Raw genomic sequence first — 19,350 nt, 5'->3', positions numbered from 1 at the left:
AAGCAGCTTAGTCATGCTGGCCACAGGACCCGGAAGCTGTACACTGGCTCCCTCGGCCAGTAAAGCGAGATGAGCGCCGCAACCCCAGAGTCGGCCACGACTGGACCTAATGGTCAGAGGGGCCCCTTTACCTTTTTATGTTCCTTAGTGGGTCACACAAACCGCTATTTAAATAATGCTTTTTACGAGGCAGTGCAGGGGACAATGGGGATCAGTTTATGGAACCAAGGGGGTCGCGCACCCAAAAAGTTAGGGAACCACAGGATTACGCTATATCCTGGGATGACAACACACACCTTCCTTGCTTGGAAAGATACCAGAAAAGAGTTGGGCACTGGAGGATCTGGTTGACCGGTGCTTAAAAAGCCTCTGGAATATCCCGGGGGTGAGGAACCTATGTCCCTCCCTGCAAATGTAGCCTTCCAGAGCCCTGACCAATGGCTGAGCTGGCAGGGGCTGATGGGAGCTGGAGTCCAGCAACAGCTGGAGGACTGCATCTTCCCAAAGGCAAAATTTATCTATCATTCTTATTATAGTGAACTGATGGAGGGGAAAGTCCCAACAAATACACCTTTTTACAGAAGTACCTTGGGTTACATTTAATTCATTCCAGAGGTCCGTTCTTAACCCGAAACCGTTCTTAACCTAAGGTGCGCTTTCGCTAATGGGGCCTAACACTGCCACCGCCACGCGATTTCCATTCTCATCCAGGGGCAAAGTTTGCAACCCAAGGTACAACTTCTGGGTGAGCGGAGTTTGTAACCTGAAGGGTTTGTAACCCGAGGTACCACTGTATTCAGCTCTGAGCGAGCCCCAAACTTGTGGAACTCTGGCCACGTGCTTTGTAAATGAAAGCTTAAAGCTTGCTTCAAAATGTTGCCCTGGAAGCTCTTGCAAAGCTGAACTTGGAATAAAGAAATGACTTCTGCTATATACAGCGGTACCTCGGGTTACAGACGCTTCAGGTTACAGACTCCGCTAACCCAGAAATAGTACCCTCAGGTTAAGAACTTTGCTTCAGGATAAGAACAGAAATCGCGCAGTAGCGGCGTGGCAACCATTAGCTAAAGTGGTGCTTTAGGTTAAGAACAGTTTCAGGTTAAGAACAGACCTCCAGAATGAATTAAGTTCTTAACCCAAGGTACCACCGTACACAGGGTGCGCTTAGTCTTGGGAACTCATGAAGACAACCTCGTTCCATAGAAGAAGAAGAGTTTGGATTTGATATCCCGCTTTATCACTACCCGAAGGAGTCTCAAAGCGGCTAACATTCTCCTTTCCCTTCCTCCCCCACAAGAAACACTCTGTGGGGTGAGTGGGGCTGAGAGACTTCAGAGAAGTGTGACTAGCCCAAGGTCACCCAGCAGCTGCATGTGGAGGAGCAGGGAAGCGAACCCGGTTCCCCAGATTACGACTCCACCGCTCTTAACCACTACACCACACTGGCTCTCACCATAGAAAACAAGGGAGTCTGGTGCAGCACAAAACTCACTAGCCTAGCGAAAGCAGGAGTGCCACATAGCCCAACAACAAACAGCAGTTTGTTAGGGATCCTGGCTTGTTAGGAAGCCAGGGGTTGCCACTCCCCACTCACAGACCCCTTCCTCATACTTATAAGGTTTGCCTTTCTCTCCCTTCAAAAGCACATAGAGCTGAATGAGGAAGTTGAAAGAGCGGCTCTCTTTCCCACTTCCTCTTTCTGCTCTACGTGCTTTCAAAACTTCGGATTAATTCTACTGGACCAGGCTTTGGGAAAGCAAAGTGTGTTTCTGCATCCACATTCTCTCTTTCCATCTCTCAGAGGGAGGGAAGAGGTGGGGCTAGAGGGGGTGGGGCTCAAGGCACTTGCTCAAAAATCCAAGCCATGAGCCTAAAAAGACCAGCAACAACCCTCACTTCTGGGTTCAGACATTAATAGGAACTGGCGGCTTCCGGTTTTGCTCATCCCAGGGAAAGTGCGATCAATTGGCATGCGAAATGAAACCACCACTAGGTCACCAACCCCAGCTCATCACAACATGCAAACACGGGAATCCTCTCTCTCGCGGGCACAAGTAAGAACTGGTGCCCGGCACAAATCCCTGCATCAAATATAAAAGAGGCTTTGAAAAGGAGGGGTGGGAGAAGCAAGTGTTACCCGATTCTCATCATAAATAATCTGGACGATGCTGCGGTGCTTCTGTTCCACAGGGGGAGGGGAGACGGGTCTCTCCGGCTCAGGGGGCTTTGCAGATTCTTCCTCGAGTTGTTGCTAGGAGACAAAAAAAGCGAGAGGGGGGGAGAATCAGCCATCTGTACCAAGGTCCTTGCTCTCACCGGGAATGAGTCACCAGAGAGGGAGGGAAAGCCAGCCTCTGAATCAACAGTTTGCTGCAAGGTGCAAATTTGTAAAGGTAGGTACGAGGGACAAAGAGATTGCAGAGCCACCAGGCTGTGCCAGTCACAAGGCTGCAGAGTATTTTTGCTTCTGAACTTAAAAAAGAGAGACTTAATAATAATAATAATAATAATAATAATAATAATAATTTATTATTTATACCCCGCCCATCTAGCTGGGTTTCCCCAGCCACTCTGGGCGGCTTACAAAAAAATATTAAAATACTGTAATACATCAAACATTAAAAGCTTCCCTAAACAGGGCTGCCTTCAGATGTCTTCTAAAAGTCTGGTACTGTGGTTGTTGTTCTCTTTGACATCTGGTGGGAGGGCGTTCCACAGGGAAGGCGCCACTACTTAGAAGGCCCTCTGCCTGGTTCCCTGTAACTTGGCTTCTCGCAGTGAGGGAACCGCCAGAAGGCCCTCGGTGCTGGACCTCAGTGTCCTGGTAGAACGATGGGGACACTCCTTCAGATATACTGGACTGAGGCCATTTAGGGCTTTAAAGGTCAGCACCAACACTTTGAATTGTGCTCGGAAACGTACTGGGTGCCAATGTAGGTCTTTCAAGACCGGTGTTATATGGTCTCGGCGGCCGCCCCCAGTCACCAGTTTAGCTGCCGCGTTCTGGATTAGTTGTAGTTTCCGGGTCACCTTCAAAGGCAGCCCCATGTAGAGCGCATTGCAGTAGTCCAAGCAGGAGATAACCAGAGCATGCACCACTCTGGCGAGACAGTCCGCAGGCAGAAAGGGTCTCAGCCTGCGTACCAGATGGAGCTGGTAGACAGCTGCCCTGGACACAGATTTGACCTGTGCCTCCATGGACAGCTTTGAGTCCAAAATGATTCCCAGGCTGCGCACATGGTCCTTCAGGGATCATGCAGAGGGAGACTAAAAAGTCTATACCAGGGAAAAACTGGGTTTGGTAAACCAGGGGTGAAGCAAACAATCACCAGTACACCATGCTTTGCTTTGCCTACTCCATGAGTCACCAATGTGGAACCCTCCTGCGCTTGTTGGGACTCCAGCACCCATCCATCCCTGACCACCGACCGGGGCACGCTGGCTGGGGTGATGGGAATTGGGGTCCAACGGCAGCAGGAAAGCCACAGAGATTCTCCACCCCCTGGTGTGGACAAGAATATGCTAGTGTTTCTCAAATTTGTGTCTCCAGCTGCTGCTGGACTACAACACCCATCATCCCTAGCTAGCAGGACCAGGGGGCAGGGATGATGGGAGTTGTGGTCCAACAACAGCTGGAGACCCAAGTTGGGGAAACTCTCTAGCATCTCCTGTTAGAACAGGGAGAGGAAAGCAGAAAGCTGCCTTATGCTGAATTAGACCACTGGTCCATCTAGCACAGTACTGTCAACGCTGAAATTACTTCTTTTAAAACAATTTTTAGGTTGAGTTGCATTTAAAGTTTGCTTTTTTATCAGTATTTTTTAATCAAACTTTTATATTGCTTTTCTGCAAAGATCACTTGCAGTTTGCGACGGTTAAATGGCATATAAATATACGATTATGATTAAACTTCATTTAACTCTTGGGAAGACTCTCGAAGTGGCATCACAATGCATACAAAGCTTGTCTATTTTACGGGACCACCTCGCCTGGTCTGCCCCACAGAGGACCTTAAGGTCCATGAATAACCATAGTTTAGAGGTCCCGGGCCCTAAGGAAGTCAGATTATCCTCCACCAGGGCTAGGGCCTTCTCAGTGATGGCTCCGACCTGGTGGAATGCTCTGTCCCATGAGACCAGAGCCCTGCAGGATTTAACTTCCTTCCGTCGGGCCTGTAAGATGAAGCTATTCCACCTGGCTTTCAATTTGAACTTAGCCTGCTCTTTTATTCCCCTTCCTTCCCTCCCCCTCCCCTTTTTATGAAGATTACCTGCTCTGGGATCCCACAGCTAATTCTCCCCTGGCCTCCTCGCTGGCCCAAATAGGACTAACTTAGCCAGCTAACCCTGGTGATCATCTAATGCTTATTGGATGGATTTCCCCCCCTAAATTGTTTTTTGAATTCTGTATTTATTGTTATTTACGTTTTATACTGTATTTTATGCTGTTTCTTGTTGTATCAATTAAGTGTTTTACATTTGTTGTTTTCTGAACCGGGAAGGGTACAAATAATAATAATAATAATAATAATAATAATAATAATAATAATAATAATAATAATAATTAACTAAGACAAATAAACAGACACCCTTCTGCTAGCTCCAGGGTGGCTATCCTGCAGTCCCCTCCAGGTGTTGCTAGACTACAACTCCCATCATCCCTGGGAGCTTGATGGGAAGTTTGGAGCCCAAGAACATCTGGAGGACCACAACAGCTAGAGGCTCACAGATGTCCGCCACGCCTGCTCTACAGCCAGATCCCTGGTTTGACCAACCTTTTGTTGATTCAGCCAGATCCCATCAACAGGGACGGCAGCCCCATCCTCTGCTACCCCACCCCTGCCCACCTGCTCTGCCTCCACCCACCTGCATCCTACCTGACCTACCTGTAGCATCCTCTCATCGGCCAAAGGCTTCCCTGCCCCCCATCCCATCTCTTCTCTGCCAAGAGACTTCCACACACACATTCCTAACCCAGCAGGCCTAGCTAAGGGTGGGTGTGATCCCCACTCCCTGATCCGGCGACTCACTTGCTTCTTCTTCAGCTTCAGGATCTGCTGTTCCACTTTGGCGATCTCCCGGTCCACCCGGTCCATGCTCTGGATCAGCTCCTCCTTCGACAGCTTGGACGGAGACGCATTTTGGTCATCCCCGCAGGGCTGGCCTGAGAGTGGCGATGGCGGCCCGTCATGCTTGCCTCCAAAAGCTGACTCCTGGGGAGAAAGGAGAAATATATTTGTTTTGTTTTGTTTTGTTAAATTTCATCCGAAGATCCTCAAGATAAAAATACAGGATAAAAACAAACAGAAAAATAGTTACCATTTATTTTTAATAAAAAAAAACGCCTCCCAGCCTTTCCGCAAACACATTTGGAAGGCCGTAGAATATTAATCAAACAAAAGCCTGGTTAAAAAGGAAGGGTTTTGCCTGGTGCCTAAAGATATGTAATGAAGGCGCCAGGCGAAGGTCCCTGGGGAGAGCATTCCACAAACAGGGAGCCACTGCAGAAAAGGCCCCGTTCTCGTATTGCCACCCTTCTCGCAGAGAAGGCAAACAAAGAAAGGCCTCAGATGATGATCACAGAATCCAGGTCGGTTCGTACAGAGAGAGGCGGTCCCTGAAATATGGCAGTCCTGAGCCGTTTAAGGCTTTATAGGTTAAAACCAGCACTTTGAATTGGGCCCGGAAGCTAACTGGCAGTGAATGCAGTCGGGCAGTCGGTGTAATATGTGCAAACTGTCTTGCTTCAGAGAGCAAGCTGAATACTGCACTAGCTGAAGGGCCCTAGCCCTGAGCCACAACCGCTGCCCTTCAGTGTCCCAAGTCTACAGCAGTGAGTTAGCAAGGAAGGGCCATTGCTCAGGAGTAGAGCCCAGCCTCATGAGCAGAAAACCCCACGTTCAATCTCCAGGTAGGCCTGAGAAAAGACTCCCCCCATGAAAAACTGGAAAGCTGCAGCCAGTCAGTGCAGACAATACTGAGATTAATGGACCAATGGTCTGACTCAGTGTAACACAGCTTCCTATGTTCCTGTGAGACTCCTTTGGCAGAGGAGCTCTGAGCTTCCTAGAGCTGGCTCCCCTTGTCACTGGCTATGGCGCCACCTACTGTTGGGCTCCCTGACTGTGGCCCTACCAGTCCAAAAGGACACCAGGCACCACTGTACAACTAATGCCTCAAACCGGGCAAAAAGGCAGGAGTTGGTGGCAGCCTCTCCCCAGCCGGCGTTACCTTCTTCAAGTCTGAGGAACGCAGCCCATCCTGCAGCTGGTGGGACAGTGGCAGGACCGTCGCGGCGCTGACCCGCTGGTAGTGGGAGTCGGAAACCTGGTCCAAGCGCGGCCTCTTCGAATCCAGCGCATCGTGATCAGATTGTGACGAGCCGGGGTGGAACTGGGCCTCGTAGCCAGATCTTCTTTCCTGAGGCCTGAGAGGCAGAGGATATAGGTGCAATGGCATACCCACCAGCTGTCCCAGGGAGTGTTCCAATTTACTTAGTATACCACAGCCTCGTTTTTGCACATCTGGGGTGGGCGGGGGTATTTTCACAGAATCGCAGCGTCGGAAGGGAAATTAAGAGATCGCTGCGTCCAACCCCCTGCTCAATTTGGGGATCTGCAATGCTGGACACAGAGGCAACACCCCTGGCGAGGGGCCGCCCAGTCTCTGCTGAAATATCGCTGACGCTCAAAAACATGGCAGAGCCTTTAATCCGGCGTGTTTAAGCATCCTTCCGTCAGCAGTTCCAGAGGGGAGGTTCCAAAATAAAATCCCCTATTATGAACGCAAATGCCCCCGTGAACCCGGAGAGGCAGAACCGACAGCTCATGTTCTTACGTACTGGTCCTTTTCTTAAGTTTGATAATAATGATAATAATAAAATTTTATTTATACCCTGCCCTCCCCGGCCAGAGCTGGGCTCAGGGCAGCTAACACCAGTAAAATTACAGTAAAAACATAATAGGGGGGAAAAACCAATTTAAAATACAGGTTAAAATGCAATTTAAAATGCAGCCTCATTTTAAAAGTAGCCCATAGATCAAAACCATAAGGGGAGGGAAACATAAGGGTCAGACTGAGTCCAAACAAACAGCTCTGTCTTGCAGGCCCTGTGGAAAGATGTCAAGTCCCGCAGGGCCCTAGTCTCTTGTGACAGAGCATTCCACCAAGTCGGGGCCAGTACTGAAAAGGCCCCGGCTCTAGTTGAGACCAATCTAACCAATCTAAGATTTATTTTTTTTACTTTGGAAAAAGGATTATGTGGAAACCTGCAACAGGACTGGTGCAGCAGATTGGAGCGGTTGAGTTGACGCATATAGGGAAAGGTGATATGATCAGGTAACAATAGGTCAGAGATCGAGGGCGCCCTACCTGTCGGAGCCAGGGTGATATTCAGACAGCAAAGAGGGCCGCCTCCGAAGCTGTTGCTGCTGCTGCTGCAGGAGCTGGGTGGCCTGGCTGACTTCCAAGTGAGAAGGGCGGAAGTCAGGAACAGCAAACTCCTACAAGATAAAAAGTGGGGGGCAGGTTATTTTGTCAGTATTTTTTTAAAAGAAACAATGAACAGCTCCAACCTAGGAGAGAGAATAATAGAATTGTAGAGTGCCCGGGAGCAATGCCTTCTAGGGAAGCCTACCCCAAGCTGGCACTGCCCAGATGTCATTTATTTTTATTTTATTTTGTATACTACCTTTTACTCCAAGGAGCTCCAGCTGGCATACATAGCTCTCATAGCTGTCAACTTTCAGATTTGAAATTAAGGGATCAGCAGCCTCACCTGCCCCAGGGACAGTCTACGGGATATCTAACAATCCGGGATAGCAGCTGGAAACAGCGCTGGAATAAGGGAATTTCCCGCAAAAAAAGGAAAAGTTGACAGCTATGGTAGCTATCCCACGCCCTTTCCATTTTATCATCAAAACATCCCTGTGAGGTAGGTCAGGCTGAGAGTCAGTGATTGGCCCAAAGTCACGCTCAGTGAGCTTACTGGCCGAGTGGGAATTCGAACCCTGCTCTCTCTATCAGGCCACAGTCCAGCATTCTTAACTGTTACGCCCATCAGCCCCTGGCTGCAATGGCCAATGTTTGGGTGTCTGTGATGGAGCTTTGGTCACAACAGCGTCCGGAACAGGCACCGGGGAACTTTTGGCCCTCCAGAAGGTGCTGAACAAACCCCATTATCCCTGGCCGCTGGCTATCACAGTCTCTGGGGATGATGGGAGTTGCAGTCCAGCAACCTCTGGAGGGCCAAAAATTCCCATGCTTAGAACATCTAGACAGGAAGCGGGGCTCGTATCATCAGCTCCGCCAAAGTGACCTCCTGCCCCTGAACTGTTACTGTTCCAGCCACTCATTGTAAGAACTACAATTTTACTTTAAGAAATTGCCTTTGCTTTCCACCTCTTCTGCTCCCATTCCCGTTTTCTTTCTTTGCCGAGTCTTTTAGATCGTAAAGCCTAAAGGCAGGGACTGTCCGGTTTTATTTGATGGTATGTAAGCTGCTCTGGGAGCCTCTGGCCAGATCCTGCAGGGCTCCTCTAATGTACTTACGACTCAGGGTTGGCACGCCAGCCACCTGCCTGGTCAAACATTGACAACTGACCAGCTATTCTGCTCTCAAGGTTGAAGAACCGAGCTGCCCCAACCGGGAAGAACCTTTCGTTTCTTTTGGAAGGAGAAGGAGGAGGAGGAGGAGGAGGAGGAGGAGGAGGAGGAGGAGGAGGAGGAAGGGACATACGTTGCTCCCCTTGTAACACAGACACAGAGGTTCACGTGAGCTGCTAAGAACTGGGCCTGCGGCAACCCACGCCTCCAGCTCCCTGGTCCGAGGGTTGGCACAGTGGTCAACTGGCTGCTCAAATATTGACAGTTACTTGAGGATGGTTTTTCGAAGGAGCCACGAGGCTGGCAATAATTAAGGAACTGGCCTCCTTAGCACAACCGCTTTCAAGAAAGCTGAAGGGTTGGTGGGTTGTTGCTTTTCAAATGACCCGTGTTTTCTTTGCTTCAATTTGTTCATTTTATCCATTTACTCCCCCCCCTCTCTCTCTCACACACACACACACATATATACATACACACACACACACACACACATATACCGTACTTTTCCATGTATAAGACGAGGTTTACTCTAAAATAATGTTAAAAATGCGGCTGCATTTTAATGTTTCAATATTTTAATGTTGTATTTTAATCTTGTTTTTAAGTTGTATTCATTCAACTTGTGTTTATTATTGCTTGTTAGCCGCCCTGAGCCCGGCCTTGGCTGGGGAGGGCAGGGTAAACATAAACATTATTATTATTATTAAAAATCAGGGGTCGTCTTATACACGTATAGTGCAGGGGGGATGGGTTATTGGTTGCAGCCGCAAATATGTTATACACAGAAAAATACGGTACACACACATATAATTAAATTTTCTGTTTTACAATTTGAAATACACATTTAAACATCCTTAAAATATCAATGACTTCCCTTCCTCTCTTTCCATGGTTCATTTTGCATATCATAAATCCCTGCATATTTTACAGAAGCTAAACCATTCAGTATTCCATTCTTTCATCCATCAAAACTTACACTGTTGAATTTATCTTAATGCTGCCAACGTTTTCAAGTGTACCCCCCCCCTGTGTATTCAATAAACGTTTATCTGTTTACTTTGTAGACTGTCTGCTCCTCCAGCCTCTCCTGACCTGTCATCATCATCATAACTACTCTTGTCATACATCTTCCTGAGCTCAGGGACGGGAAACCGTTGGCTTAAATTATTCTAATGGAGATAACAATAAATACTACTGGCTGTAGCTTTGCATACAGATGTTCCCAGGTTCGATCCCCAATGGCACCTTCAGAGGGGGCTGTAAACGTCCCCCTAGAGCAGGGGCCAGCAAACTTTTTCAGCAGGGGGCCGGTCCACTGTCCCTCAGACCTTGTGGAGGGCCGGACTATATTTTGGAAAAATAAATAAATGAATGAATTCCTATGCCCCACAAATAACCCAGAGATGCATTTTAAATAAAAGGGCACATTCTACTCATATAAAAACACACTGATTCCTGGACCGTCCACTGGCCAGATTTAGAAGGTGATTGGGCAGGATCTGGCCCCCGGGACTTAGTTTGCCTACCCATCCCCTGAAGCAGCCTTTCTCAACCTGTGGGTCCCCAGATGTTGTTGAACTACAACTCCCATCACCCCAAGCTAGCAAGGCCAGAGCTCAGGGATGATGGGAGTTGTAGTCCAACAATATCTGGGGACCCACAGGTTGAGAACCGCTGCCCTAGAGAGCTGCTGCCGGCCAGTGTTGACAACACTGAGCTGAATGGAAAAGTGGTCTGACTCAGGGTAAGGCAGCTTCCTGTGTTCCTGAATAAGAACATGAGGAGAGGCTGCTGGATCAGGCCCGTGGCCCCTCTAGTCCAGCATCCTGGTCTCACAGCAGCCCCAAGTAGAAACCCACAAGTAGGAGCCAAACACAAGAGCCCTCTCGCCTCCTGTGGTTTCCAGCAACCAAGAAGCATTGCCGCTTTCAACAGTGGAGGAAGAGCATGGCCATTGTTGCTAGCAGCCATGGAGAGCCCTCCAGTGCCGCCGCCTGGGGAGCGCGCCCTCCCCCCTTACCTGCTGGTGTCGGCCGCCGGGGAATGTGTACTGGACCGAATGCGTCTGGTAGCGCCCTTGTTCTGCGCTGAACGCTCCTTGGCTAGGAGGGTAGCCCGAGCTTGACATTCTGGGAGGAGGGCTCCTCGCTGCGATGCGAGATCAAGGCCGGCGAGCAATCGTGTTTCCTGGAAAGAGTCTGTTAAAAAAGAAGGGGGGGAGAGAAAGAAATGGTAAGAAGGGGATAAGGGTTGATCAAGAAAGACCTGGTTATGTTTAGAATGATACCGCATAGGGAAATGTTTCCTGATACAGTGGTGCCCCGCAAGACGAATGCCTTGCAAGACGAAAAACTCGCTAGACGAAAGTTTTCCGTTTTTGAGGTGCTTCGCAAGACGAATTTCCCTATGGGCTTGCTTCACAAGACGAAAACGTCTTGCGAGTTCTTGCGAGTTCCCCCCCCCCTTTTCTAAGCCGCTAAGCTGCTAATAGCGCTAATCCGCTAATGGCTGTGCTTCGCAAGACAAAAAAACCGCTAGACGAAGAGACTCGCGGAACGAATTATTTTCGTCTTGCGAGGCACCACTGTACCAAGATGAGGGATTCTATGGAATGCAGACAGAGAGATTTGATAAGAATAATGATCTGTTGTGACCTTGACGGAAGCATACAATAGATGAGCCTTCTTGTGTTTTGGCTCATCTTCCTCTTTTTTTCCTTTTCCCCCCTCCCCCCTCCTTCCTTCCTTCCTTCCTTTCCCCTCCTCTTTCTTTTCTTTTCCTTTTTTCTTTCCCATAATGGCTTATCCTCTATGTACTTTGATATTTTTTTGTAGTTTTTTAGCTTTTTTCATTGTTATTATTATTAAGGAATTTTCTTTCGCAATTTTGGTTGTCTATATTTATATGTATTTGTTCAAAGCAAAATAAAAGTATTTTAAAAAAAGAAAAAGAAGAAATGTTAAGAAGCTGCTGAAACTCCACACCATCACCCGTCACCATCGCGGTTCACTTCGGCGCAGCTGTGAGCGACGGTAAAAATATGCCAGCAGGTTGGCATGGTTGCCAAAGGTGGCGTACGTCAAATATCAGAGCAGAGGGGAAAGTGGGTGTCAGGCTCATCCGACCTGCTTTAGGACTGACTGACTGACTGACTGACTGACTGACTGACTTACTTATCATTAATTTGTTAACAGCAGAAAAAGTGCAAACATAAAAAAACACACAAAAGAAACAGAACATCAAAAATTTTAACTGTAAAGCATCACAGCCAGCAAGGGGAAAAGTAGAAATTTGCAGAGCAGCTCCAAAGGGATAGTAAAATATTAACTCATGCAAAGATTCCCTTTGCAAATAGTAAAGATTTATAAAAAAAAAAGTATTCACCAGCCAGTTCCATTTTTATTGTGAACTAAGATTCTATACATTTGCATATACTGGTAGCACTGAGTAACCATGTGCCTTGATATTTGTAAAATAAATTTGGGATTTTAACATTATTCTTATACAATTATTCTTATACAAGCTCCAAGCAGAGCTACACGCAACACACAAACTTACACACTCACACTTCAAGAGTTCAGCATTCCAACCAGAGAACATTTTCTGTGCCATAACCGAACTGAGCTCATGATTGCTTTTGCAATTAAAGTCTGCTACTTGTCTAGTTAGGTAAAGGTAAAGGGGCCCCTGACCATTAGGTCCAGTCGTGACAGACTCTGAGGTTGAGGCACTCATCTCGCTTTACGGGCCGAGGGAGCCGGCGTACAGCTTCTGGGTCATGTGGCCAGGATGACTAAGCCGCTTCTGGCGAACCTTCCCGCCGGAGCAGTACCTATTTATCTACTTGCACTTCATGCTTTCGAACTGCTTTCGAAGATTTGGGATGGAGAAAAGAAAGGGCTTCTTTTCATGCAGCACATGGTTAAACTGTGGAACTCCCTGCCACTGGAGCACCAACATGGATGTTTTCAAAAGGGGACAAGACAAATCCAGAGGGGAAAAGGCTCTTGATGGCTCACAGCCACAATGGCTACACTCTGCTTCCACGGACAGAGAATAATAAAAATAATAAATAAATAAATTTTATTTATACCCCGCCCTCCCCAGCCAAGACCGGGCTCAGGGCGGCTAACAACCAATAATAAAAACAAGTTGATTAAAATACAACTAAAAAAACAAGATTAAAATACAACATTGAAACATTAAAATGCAGCCTCATCACAGGAGGAGAAAGGAAAAAAGAGAAAGAGGGGGACGGAGTCAAATTGATTATAAGCCAAAGGCCAGGTGGAACAACTCTGTCTTACAGGCCCTGCAGAAAGAAATCAGATCCCAGGCAGCGCACGGAAACACCGTTTACCTTCCCGCCGGAGCGGTACCTATTAATCTACTTGCACTTTGACGTGCTTTCGAACTGCCAGGTTGGCAGGAGCAGGGACCGAGCAATGGGAGCTCACCCCGTCGCGGGGATTCAAACCGCCAACCTTCTGATCAGCAAGCCCTAGGCTCTGTGGTTTAACCCACAGCACCACCCATGTCCCTCCGTCTTGATCTACAGGGTGGCAATTTCAAAAGTCTTTATAAGGCCTTGTGCGCCATTTTTCTGAGTTCCTCCTCCTCTCCTGCCGGTGAGGGGGCAACAGATCAATAAACATCAGGCTTACTAGCTGCTTTGCTTCTCAATATTCTCTGGTTGGCCTCTGTTATTTTCTCCTACCGATAGGGAACCTATGTAAGGACTCTATATGGGCTCTTGGATACCCCATGAGGGAAAAGGGCAATTTTGGTTTGCAACACCGCCCATCCCTGGGAAAGGGTTTGCAAAGCGCCATTCTGCAATGCAGTTGCAGCCCTGCAGCCACACACCTCCATCTCTGACCCAAGCCTGCCACCAGCGGCGTCTGTGCTGGAGGCCGGCCACCCACGTTACTGAGTCATAACGCCGGATGACTCATACAAGCTAAATCATGCTTTCCCAACCTGACCTCCCAATCCCTCTCTCTCTCATACACAAACACACACACCCCTTACATTTAAAGCACATAGCTTCCCCTGGAGAATCCTGGGAGATGCAGTTGACTCCTCAAAGGAATGGAATTCCCTCTTAATAAACTACAGTTCCCAGGATTCTTTGGGGGTAGTCAGGCTGTAGTGAAGTTGGGAATTCTTTGTACGTTGAAACTTTGGGTCATACAGGAGTGAAGCATTGTGGGAGAGTTAAAACTGTGGCATCCTGGGGAATGTGTGTCTGGTTTCTTTAATTGTAAAACTCTCTGTCTTTCGAGGTGTGAATCAAATTGCCTCCTCTCTGGGCAGGAAGAAGTTGTTACCTGATTTGTAAATTCAGGCAGCTGGGAGTCACTCAAAGCACCCAGTAGAGTCTGGGAATGAAGGGGGAGTCTTTGATCCTCAAGGTTTCTGAGACTAAACAGAGTTCAGCTGTCCTAAGCTTCCTGATAATCAAGAGTTATTGTCTCCGCATACAGCCATTGGCAAATTGGTAATTAATCTAAAGACCTGATTGGTCCCTAAACCCTTTCTCCAGGAATAAAGGTTTGGAGGAATTGAGATGCAAATTGCAGACCATCTTGCCATGCAAATCCTCGAAGCTAACCAGTGCCTGGCCACCTACTGGTTATACCCGTTGGATTTCTGTCTGTGTCACGGTACAGTGACACAAAGTTGGACAACCCGGTAAATATTGAAAGGGGATTTTCCTCCTTGGACTCTTTTCAAACGTTGGCCCAGTAAAGGAGGTGGCAGCAGCTTTCTACTGTTTGGGCTTGTGCGTCAAAGCCCCTCGCGTCCTATCCCTCTCCCTTTAAAGTCCTGCCGGAGTTTGGAGGACTGGTAAGGGGGGCGAATAGTGGCCCACGAACCACAACACAGGTGCTTTCAATGTGCTCTGTGTCTATGCAGCCAGGCACACGACCGAGCAGGTAGATCTTCGTGAAGCCTTATGCAGAAATACCCCTCTTGCCTGGCAAGTGGATCAGGACCTGGACAAACCTCTGTTTTGTGTGTGTGTTTTTTTAATAAAGATATTTATTAAAGTTTCAAAAAAGGTTACAAGAAAAGAGTTACAAAATAAGAAGGAGAAAGAGGGGGGGAAAGAGAAAAAAAATACAAAAATACAAGGAAAAAATACAAAATACAGAAAAAATAAAAAACAGTTAAAAACACATCAATCTTTTCATGTCTTATATTTCATTTGCTTGTTTCCCTGACCTCCTCACACCTCCCTTTTTTGTATTCCAGTTCAATAGTTAATTCAGCAAATCCTTTCCCTCCTTGTTTTTATCTTAATCCTTTACCTTAATGTATTATAACTTTACATTATCACATAATAACAATCCATTTTTACATACTCCTTTATAACATTGCTGCCAAAACCACTTAACTTCATTCTGACATCATTCTAACATTCCTTAATTTTGCAGTATTTATCTAAGTAGTCTTTAAATTTCTTCCAATCTTCTTCTGTTTGTTCTTCTCCCATGTCTCGGATTCTGCCAGTCATTTCTGCCAGTTCCATATAGTTGACAACCTTCATCTGCCATTCTTCCAGAGTGGGTAGATCTTGTGTCTTCCAATACTTTGTGATGAGTATTCTTGCTGCTGTTGTGGCATACATAAAAAAAGTTCTGTCCTTCTTTAGCACCAATTGGCCGACCATGCCCAGGAGAAAGGCCTCTGGTTTCTTCAGGAAGGTATATTTAAATACCTTCTTCATTTCATTATATATCATCTCCCAGAAAGCCTTAATCCTTGGGCACGTCCACCAAAGGTGAAAGAATGTACCTTCATTTCCTTTACATTTCCAACATTTGTTATCGGGCAAATGATAATTTTTTGCAAGCTTGACTGGTGTCATGTACCACCTGTATATCATTTTCATAATATTCTCTCTTAGGGCATTACATGCCGTGAACTTCATACCTGTGGTCCATAACTGTTCCCAGTCAGCCAACATAATGTTATGTCTGACAAGGACCTGGACAAACCTCTGGATTTTTGCACCTCCTTCTAAATGGTGCTACCCAGTGCTCAGGGTCAGAAGGTACATTCTGGGCATGTATTTTGAGAGACTGCACACATTTATAAAGAGGTTTCAGGAAGGGCGCACTCGAGGACCATCGGAAAAGTTTAGAAGAAATTGTCCAGACACAAAATGCTATTGGGAAGGGGTGCAAAAGTGTACCTAGAGTGGGGAAGCTGCCCCCTCCAGCTTGCTTAAGCAGGTAAGCAGAAGCGCTTATTTACCGCATTTATAGCCCACTTTTTTCCTCTCCAAGGAGTCCATGATTCACACATCTTTCCCCGGCTCAGTTAATCCTGACGACAACCCTGTGAGGCAGGTAAAGAGGCTGCGACTGACTCCAAGGTCACCCTGTGAGCTTCCTGACTGAGTGGGGATTGAAACCCTGATCTCTCCAACACTCTGAACCACTGGATCACACTGGCTTCCTACAGTTCTTCTGCTGTGGGGCAGCTCTATAAATTAAGTTGGTCAATAAATATGGGGAAAGCAAAATGTCCCTTAGAGAAGGCTCTAGAAATAGAAATGAATAACAATTACAGTGGTACCTCGGGTTAAGTACTTAATTCGTTCCGGAGGGCTGTACTTAACCGGAAACTGTTCTTAACCTGAAGCACCACTTTAGCTAATGGGGCCTCCTGCTGCTGCCACGCCGCCAGAGCCCGATTTCTGTTCTCTTCCTGATGCAAAGTTCTTAACCTGAAGCACTATTTCTGGCTTAGTAGAGTGTGTAACCTGAAGCGTATGTAACCCGAGGTACCACTGTAATAATAATAATGGAAAAGATGGCTCCTATACATTTCACTGTGGCGATTGTAACTTAGTTTTAACGTGCCATTTTGGCAATTAGCTTACATGTCTGTGTTTCTAACACTGCCTTCGGGAGCCTCAAGACTTTTCTATTATTATTATTATTATTATTATTATTATTATTATTATTAGCTGGCTCCTGCCTTTCCTGCCCCCGTCCCTCCAACCTCAAACTTGTGTGGCCGTATAGATTTCAGGCTAACGTGGCCCGTGTTTGAGGCTTCCACAACCACTGCGCTGCTCTGCAGACATAGGCAAGAAAGCGGGGAGGTGTTCTGTGTGATTACAGAAGCAGCACTTCAAGACTCATCTCAGGTCACAGAATCATAGAACTGAAGTGGAAGGGACCCCGAGGATCATCTATTCATAACCCTGCAATGCAGGAATATGCAGCTGTCCCATACAGGGATCAAACTTGCAAAAAACAAAACCCAAGCCATTTTTATTTATACTTTTCCTTTTACAACAAGCACAAAACCTAAATTTAAATTATTCCACATCGTATTTTGACTCTCCCCGCCTTTCTGTGGTTTCTGACACATGTACTGCTTTTTTTTACTGCATTTCCAAGTTATCCCTAACTATTATTTATCCCAAATAATCAGTCTAAGTTTTCTGTGCATTTTTTACTTTAATCCTACTAAAGTCTTAATTTGTTTACAATAGTGAATTGTTTCCATTCTACATTAAAGGGTTTATCACCTTCCAGTAAGTTTAGCCATTTCTGAGTACTCTAAAGCCCTTCACGGCCTAGGACCCTCGTACCTACGGGACCGCCTCTCCTGGTATTCCCTACGGAGAGCCTCAAGGTCCATAAATAACAACACCCTAGTGGTCCCAACCCCCTAAAGAAGTTAGATTAGCCTCAACCAGAGCCAGGGCCTTTTCAACTCTGGCTCCGGCCTGGTGGAACGCTCTGCCTCATGAGACCAGGGCCCTGCAGGATCTGATTTCTTTCCGCAGGGCCTGTAAGACAGAGTTGTTCCGCCTGGCCTTTGGCTTGGAGCCAATTTGATTCCCTCCCTCTCTTTTTTTCCTTTCTTTTCCTTCTCCTCCTGCGATGAGGCTACATTTGAATATTTAAATGTTCCATTATTTTAATGTTGTATTTTATTTTTGTTTTTAAGTTGTAATCATTCATCTTGTTTTTATTATTGCTTGTAAGCCGCTCTGAGCCCGGCCTTGGCTGGGGAGGGCGGGGTATAAATAAAAAATTATTATTATTATTATTATTATTATTATTATTATTGTTATTATTGTTATTATTCTGCTGCCGTTCTTCTTTCGTTGAGACGTTTTCTTCTTTCCGTCCTTGGGCAAAAATCACTCGAGCAAGTGAAGCAAGTTACTTGTCCTTATGGATTCAAATATATGTTTCAAAGTATAGAGGTGACATCTGGGCAGTTGACCAGGCTCCTCCACAGCCTATGACCCTAACAACTTGCTCTTTTTTTAAAAAAACAAACAATTAAGATGGCCACCGCACTGTGTTTTGTTTTTTAAACGACTGTGGCGAGCCACACACCCTCCCCAAACCCGTCTAGCCTCCAGTAATTAGTGTTAATGAGGGTAAATCCCCATTATGCAGGAAACCAATTGCTTCCGAGATGGAACAGTCGAGAACGCTGCGTGTTGTTTCTGCCAAGTCAGCACGGAAAGAAAGTCCCAGGGACCTGGTCACCCAAGGGTGAAGTTTGTTTGTTTGTTTGTTTGGATGGCACCTAGAACACAGCTCCCCCCCCCCCCAAAAAATGGCTATACAGAAGTCATGGCTTCTCAGCGATCAGAGAAGATCTTCCTGCAGGAATCCCAAATGATGCTCTATGCCCTAGATCTGATACCCCAACACAGGACTCGCGTATTCTGGGACAGGAAACCAGTGCTCTGACTTCTCTCCCCTGAGGTTTCACAGTTTCCTCTTCTCTCCCTCCTCTCCCCTCCCCGCTACAGCGAGCTTTTGGGATAAGGACGGTCTCGTCCACCAAGCCCCGAAAAGAATCCGATCCGCAGCAGAGACAGAATGCCACATCCCGTTGACCTGATAATCCCATACACGTCAAAAATAGCACCGCTTACGCTGGAGACAGAGGGAGCCACGATCGAAGCAAAGGGACCCCCCCCCCCCGCTAAAAAAAACAATAATCCTCCGCTACTGTTAACAGCTGTTGGGAACTGTCTCGCCCACCCTCGCTCAGATGCACCAGGAACGCAGCTCTCAAGTGCTCTGTTGGGCCGCGCGGCTGGTCTAAAAAGGTCACGTCATTTCAGTGGAGACCCCAACTGCAAGTCCCCTTGAGCTGGGAACTCAGGAACGTAGTTCTCAACTGCAGTTGGAAAACATGGCCTGCACTAAATTTTCTTGCAGATAAAGGCCGGCCAGGGGTGTATCCTTGGCAAAAGCGCCTTAAGCCATCTGCTGGAAAAGTACAGGGTGTGCTATAGCCAGGTTCGCACATAGTACCTAGCCACCGTTTACCAAACGGTGGCTTATTCAACCGTGGTTTGTTTGAGCACCCAATCCGAGCTCAGAGACGTGCATTTGGCAAGGCTGCCTTAAGCGATCTGCAGGAACCCAGAAAGCAACAAGGTCTATGGCCTCTTTCGCACGCAAACCACAGTTTACCAAGCTATGGTTTATTAAACCACAGTCTGCCTAATCATCCAAACCCTGCCCAGCAGCTTAGCAATGGTGCGTTCGCTGCCAAAGAACCACAATCTGAAGCCATGGATTGCTGTGGACTTACAACCCTCGGCCGGTTTCAACTATGGTGTGGCGCTTGCAAGAGCTCAGTGCTCTTCCTTAACCTTGGACAGCCAATGCAGTGCAGTCACTCAAACCTGGGAGATCACGGTTCAAATCCCCCTAGCCACAAAGCTCACTGAGTGAACCTGGTCCAG

General features: G+C 47.0%; 1 protein-coding gene across 3 annotated transcripts in view; it reads right to left on the bottom strand.

The window, feature by feature from the left end:
- NCOR1 (nuclear receptor corepressor 1) overlaps window positions 1-19,350 on the bottom strand; it is a 110,842-nt gene that overhangs the window by 79,410 nt on the left and 12,082 nt on the right. For all 3 annotated transcript variants that reach the window (XM_081890106.1, XM_081890108.1, XM_081890107.1), the window contains exons 2-6: window positions 10,624-10,801; window positions 7,371-7,501; window positions 6,231-6,426; window positions 5,030-5,212; window positions 2,138-2,251 (exon numbers count right to left, since the gene is read on the bottom strand). In XM_081890106.1, the coding sequence (XP_081746232.1) occupies window positions 2,138-2,251; window positions 5,030-5,212; window positions 6,231-6,426; window positions 7,371-7,501; window positions 10,624-10,731 (732 nt within the window). In that variant the 5' untranslated portion in view covers window positions 10,732-10,801. The remainder of the gene's footprint in view (window positions 1-2,137; window positions 2,252-5,029; window positions 5,213-6,230; window positions 6,427-7,370; window positions 7,502-10,623; window positions 10,802-19,350) is intronic.

This window comes from Podarcis melisellensis (assembly GCF_964234715.1).
Source record: "Podarcis melisellensis genome assembly, chromosome: 15".
Taxonomy (NCBI): domain Eukaryota; kingdom Metazoa; phylum Chordata; class Lepidosauria; order Squamata; family Lacertidae; genus Podarcis; species Podarcis melisellensis.
The sequence above is the reverse complement of the archived record's forward strand: the minus strand, read 5'-3'. Positions and strand labels throughout refer to the sequence as shown.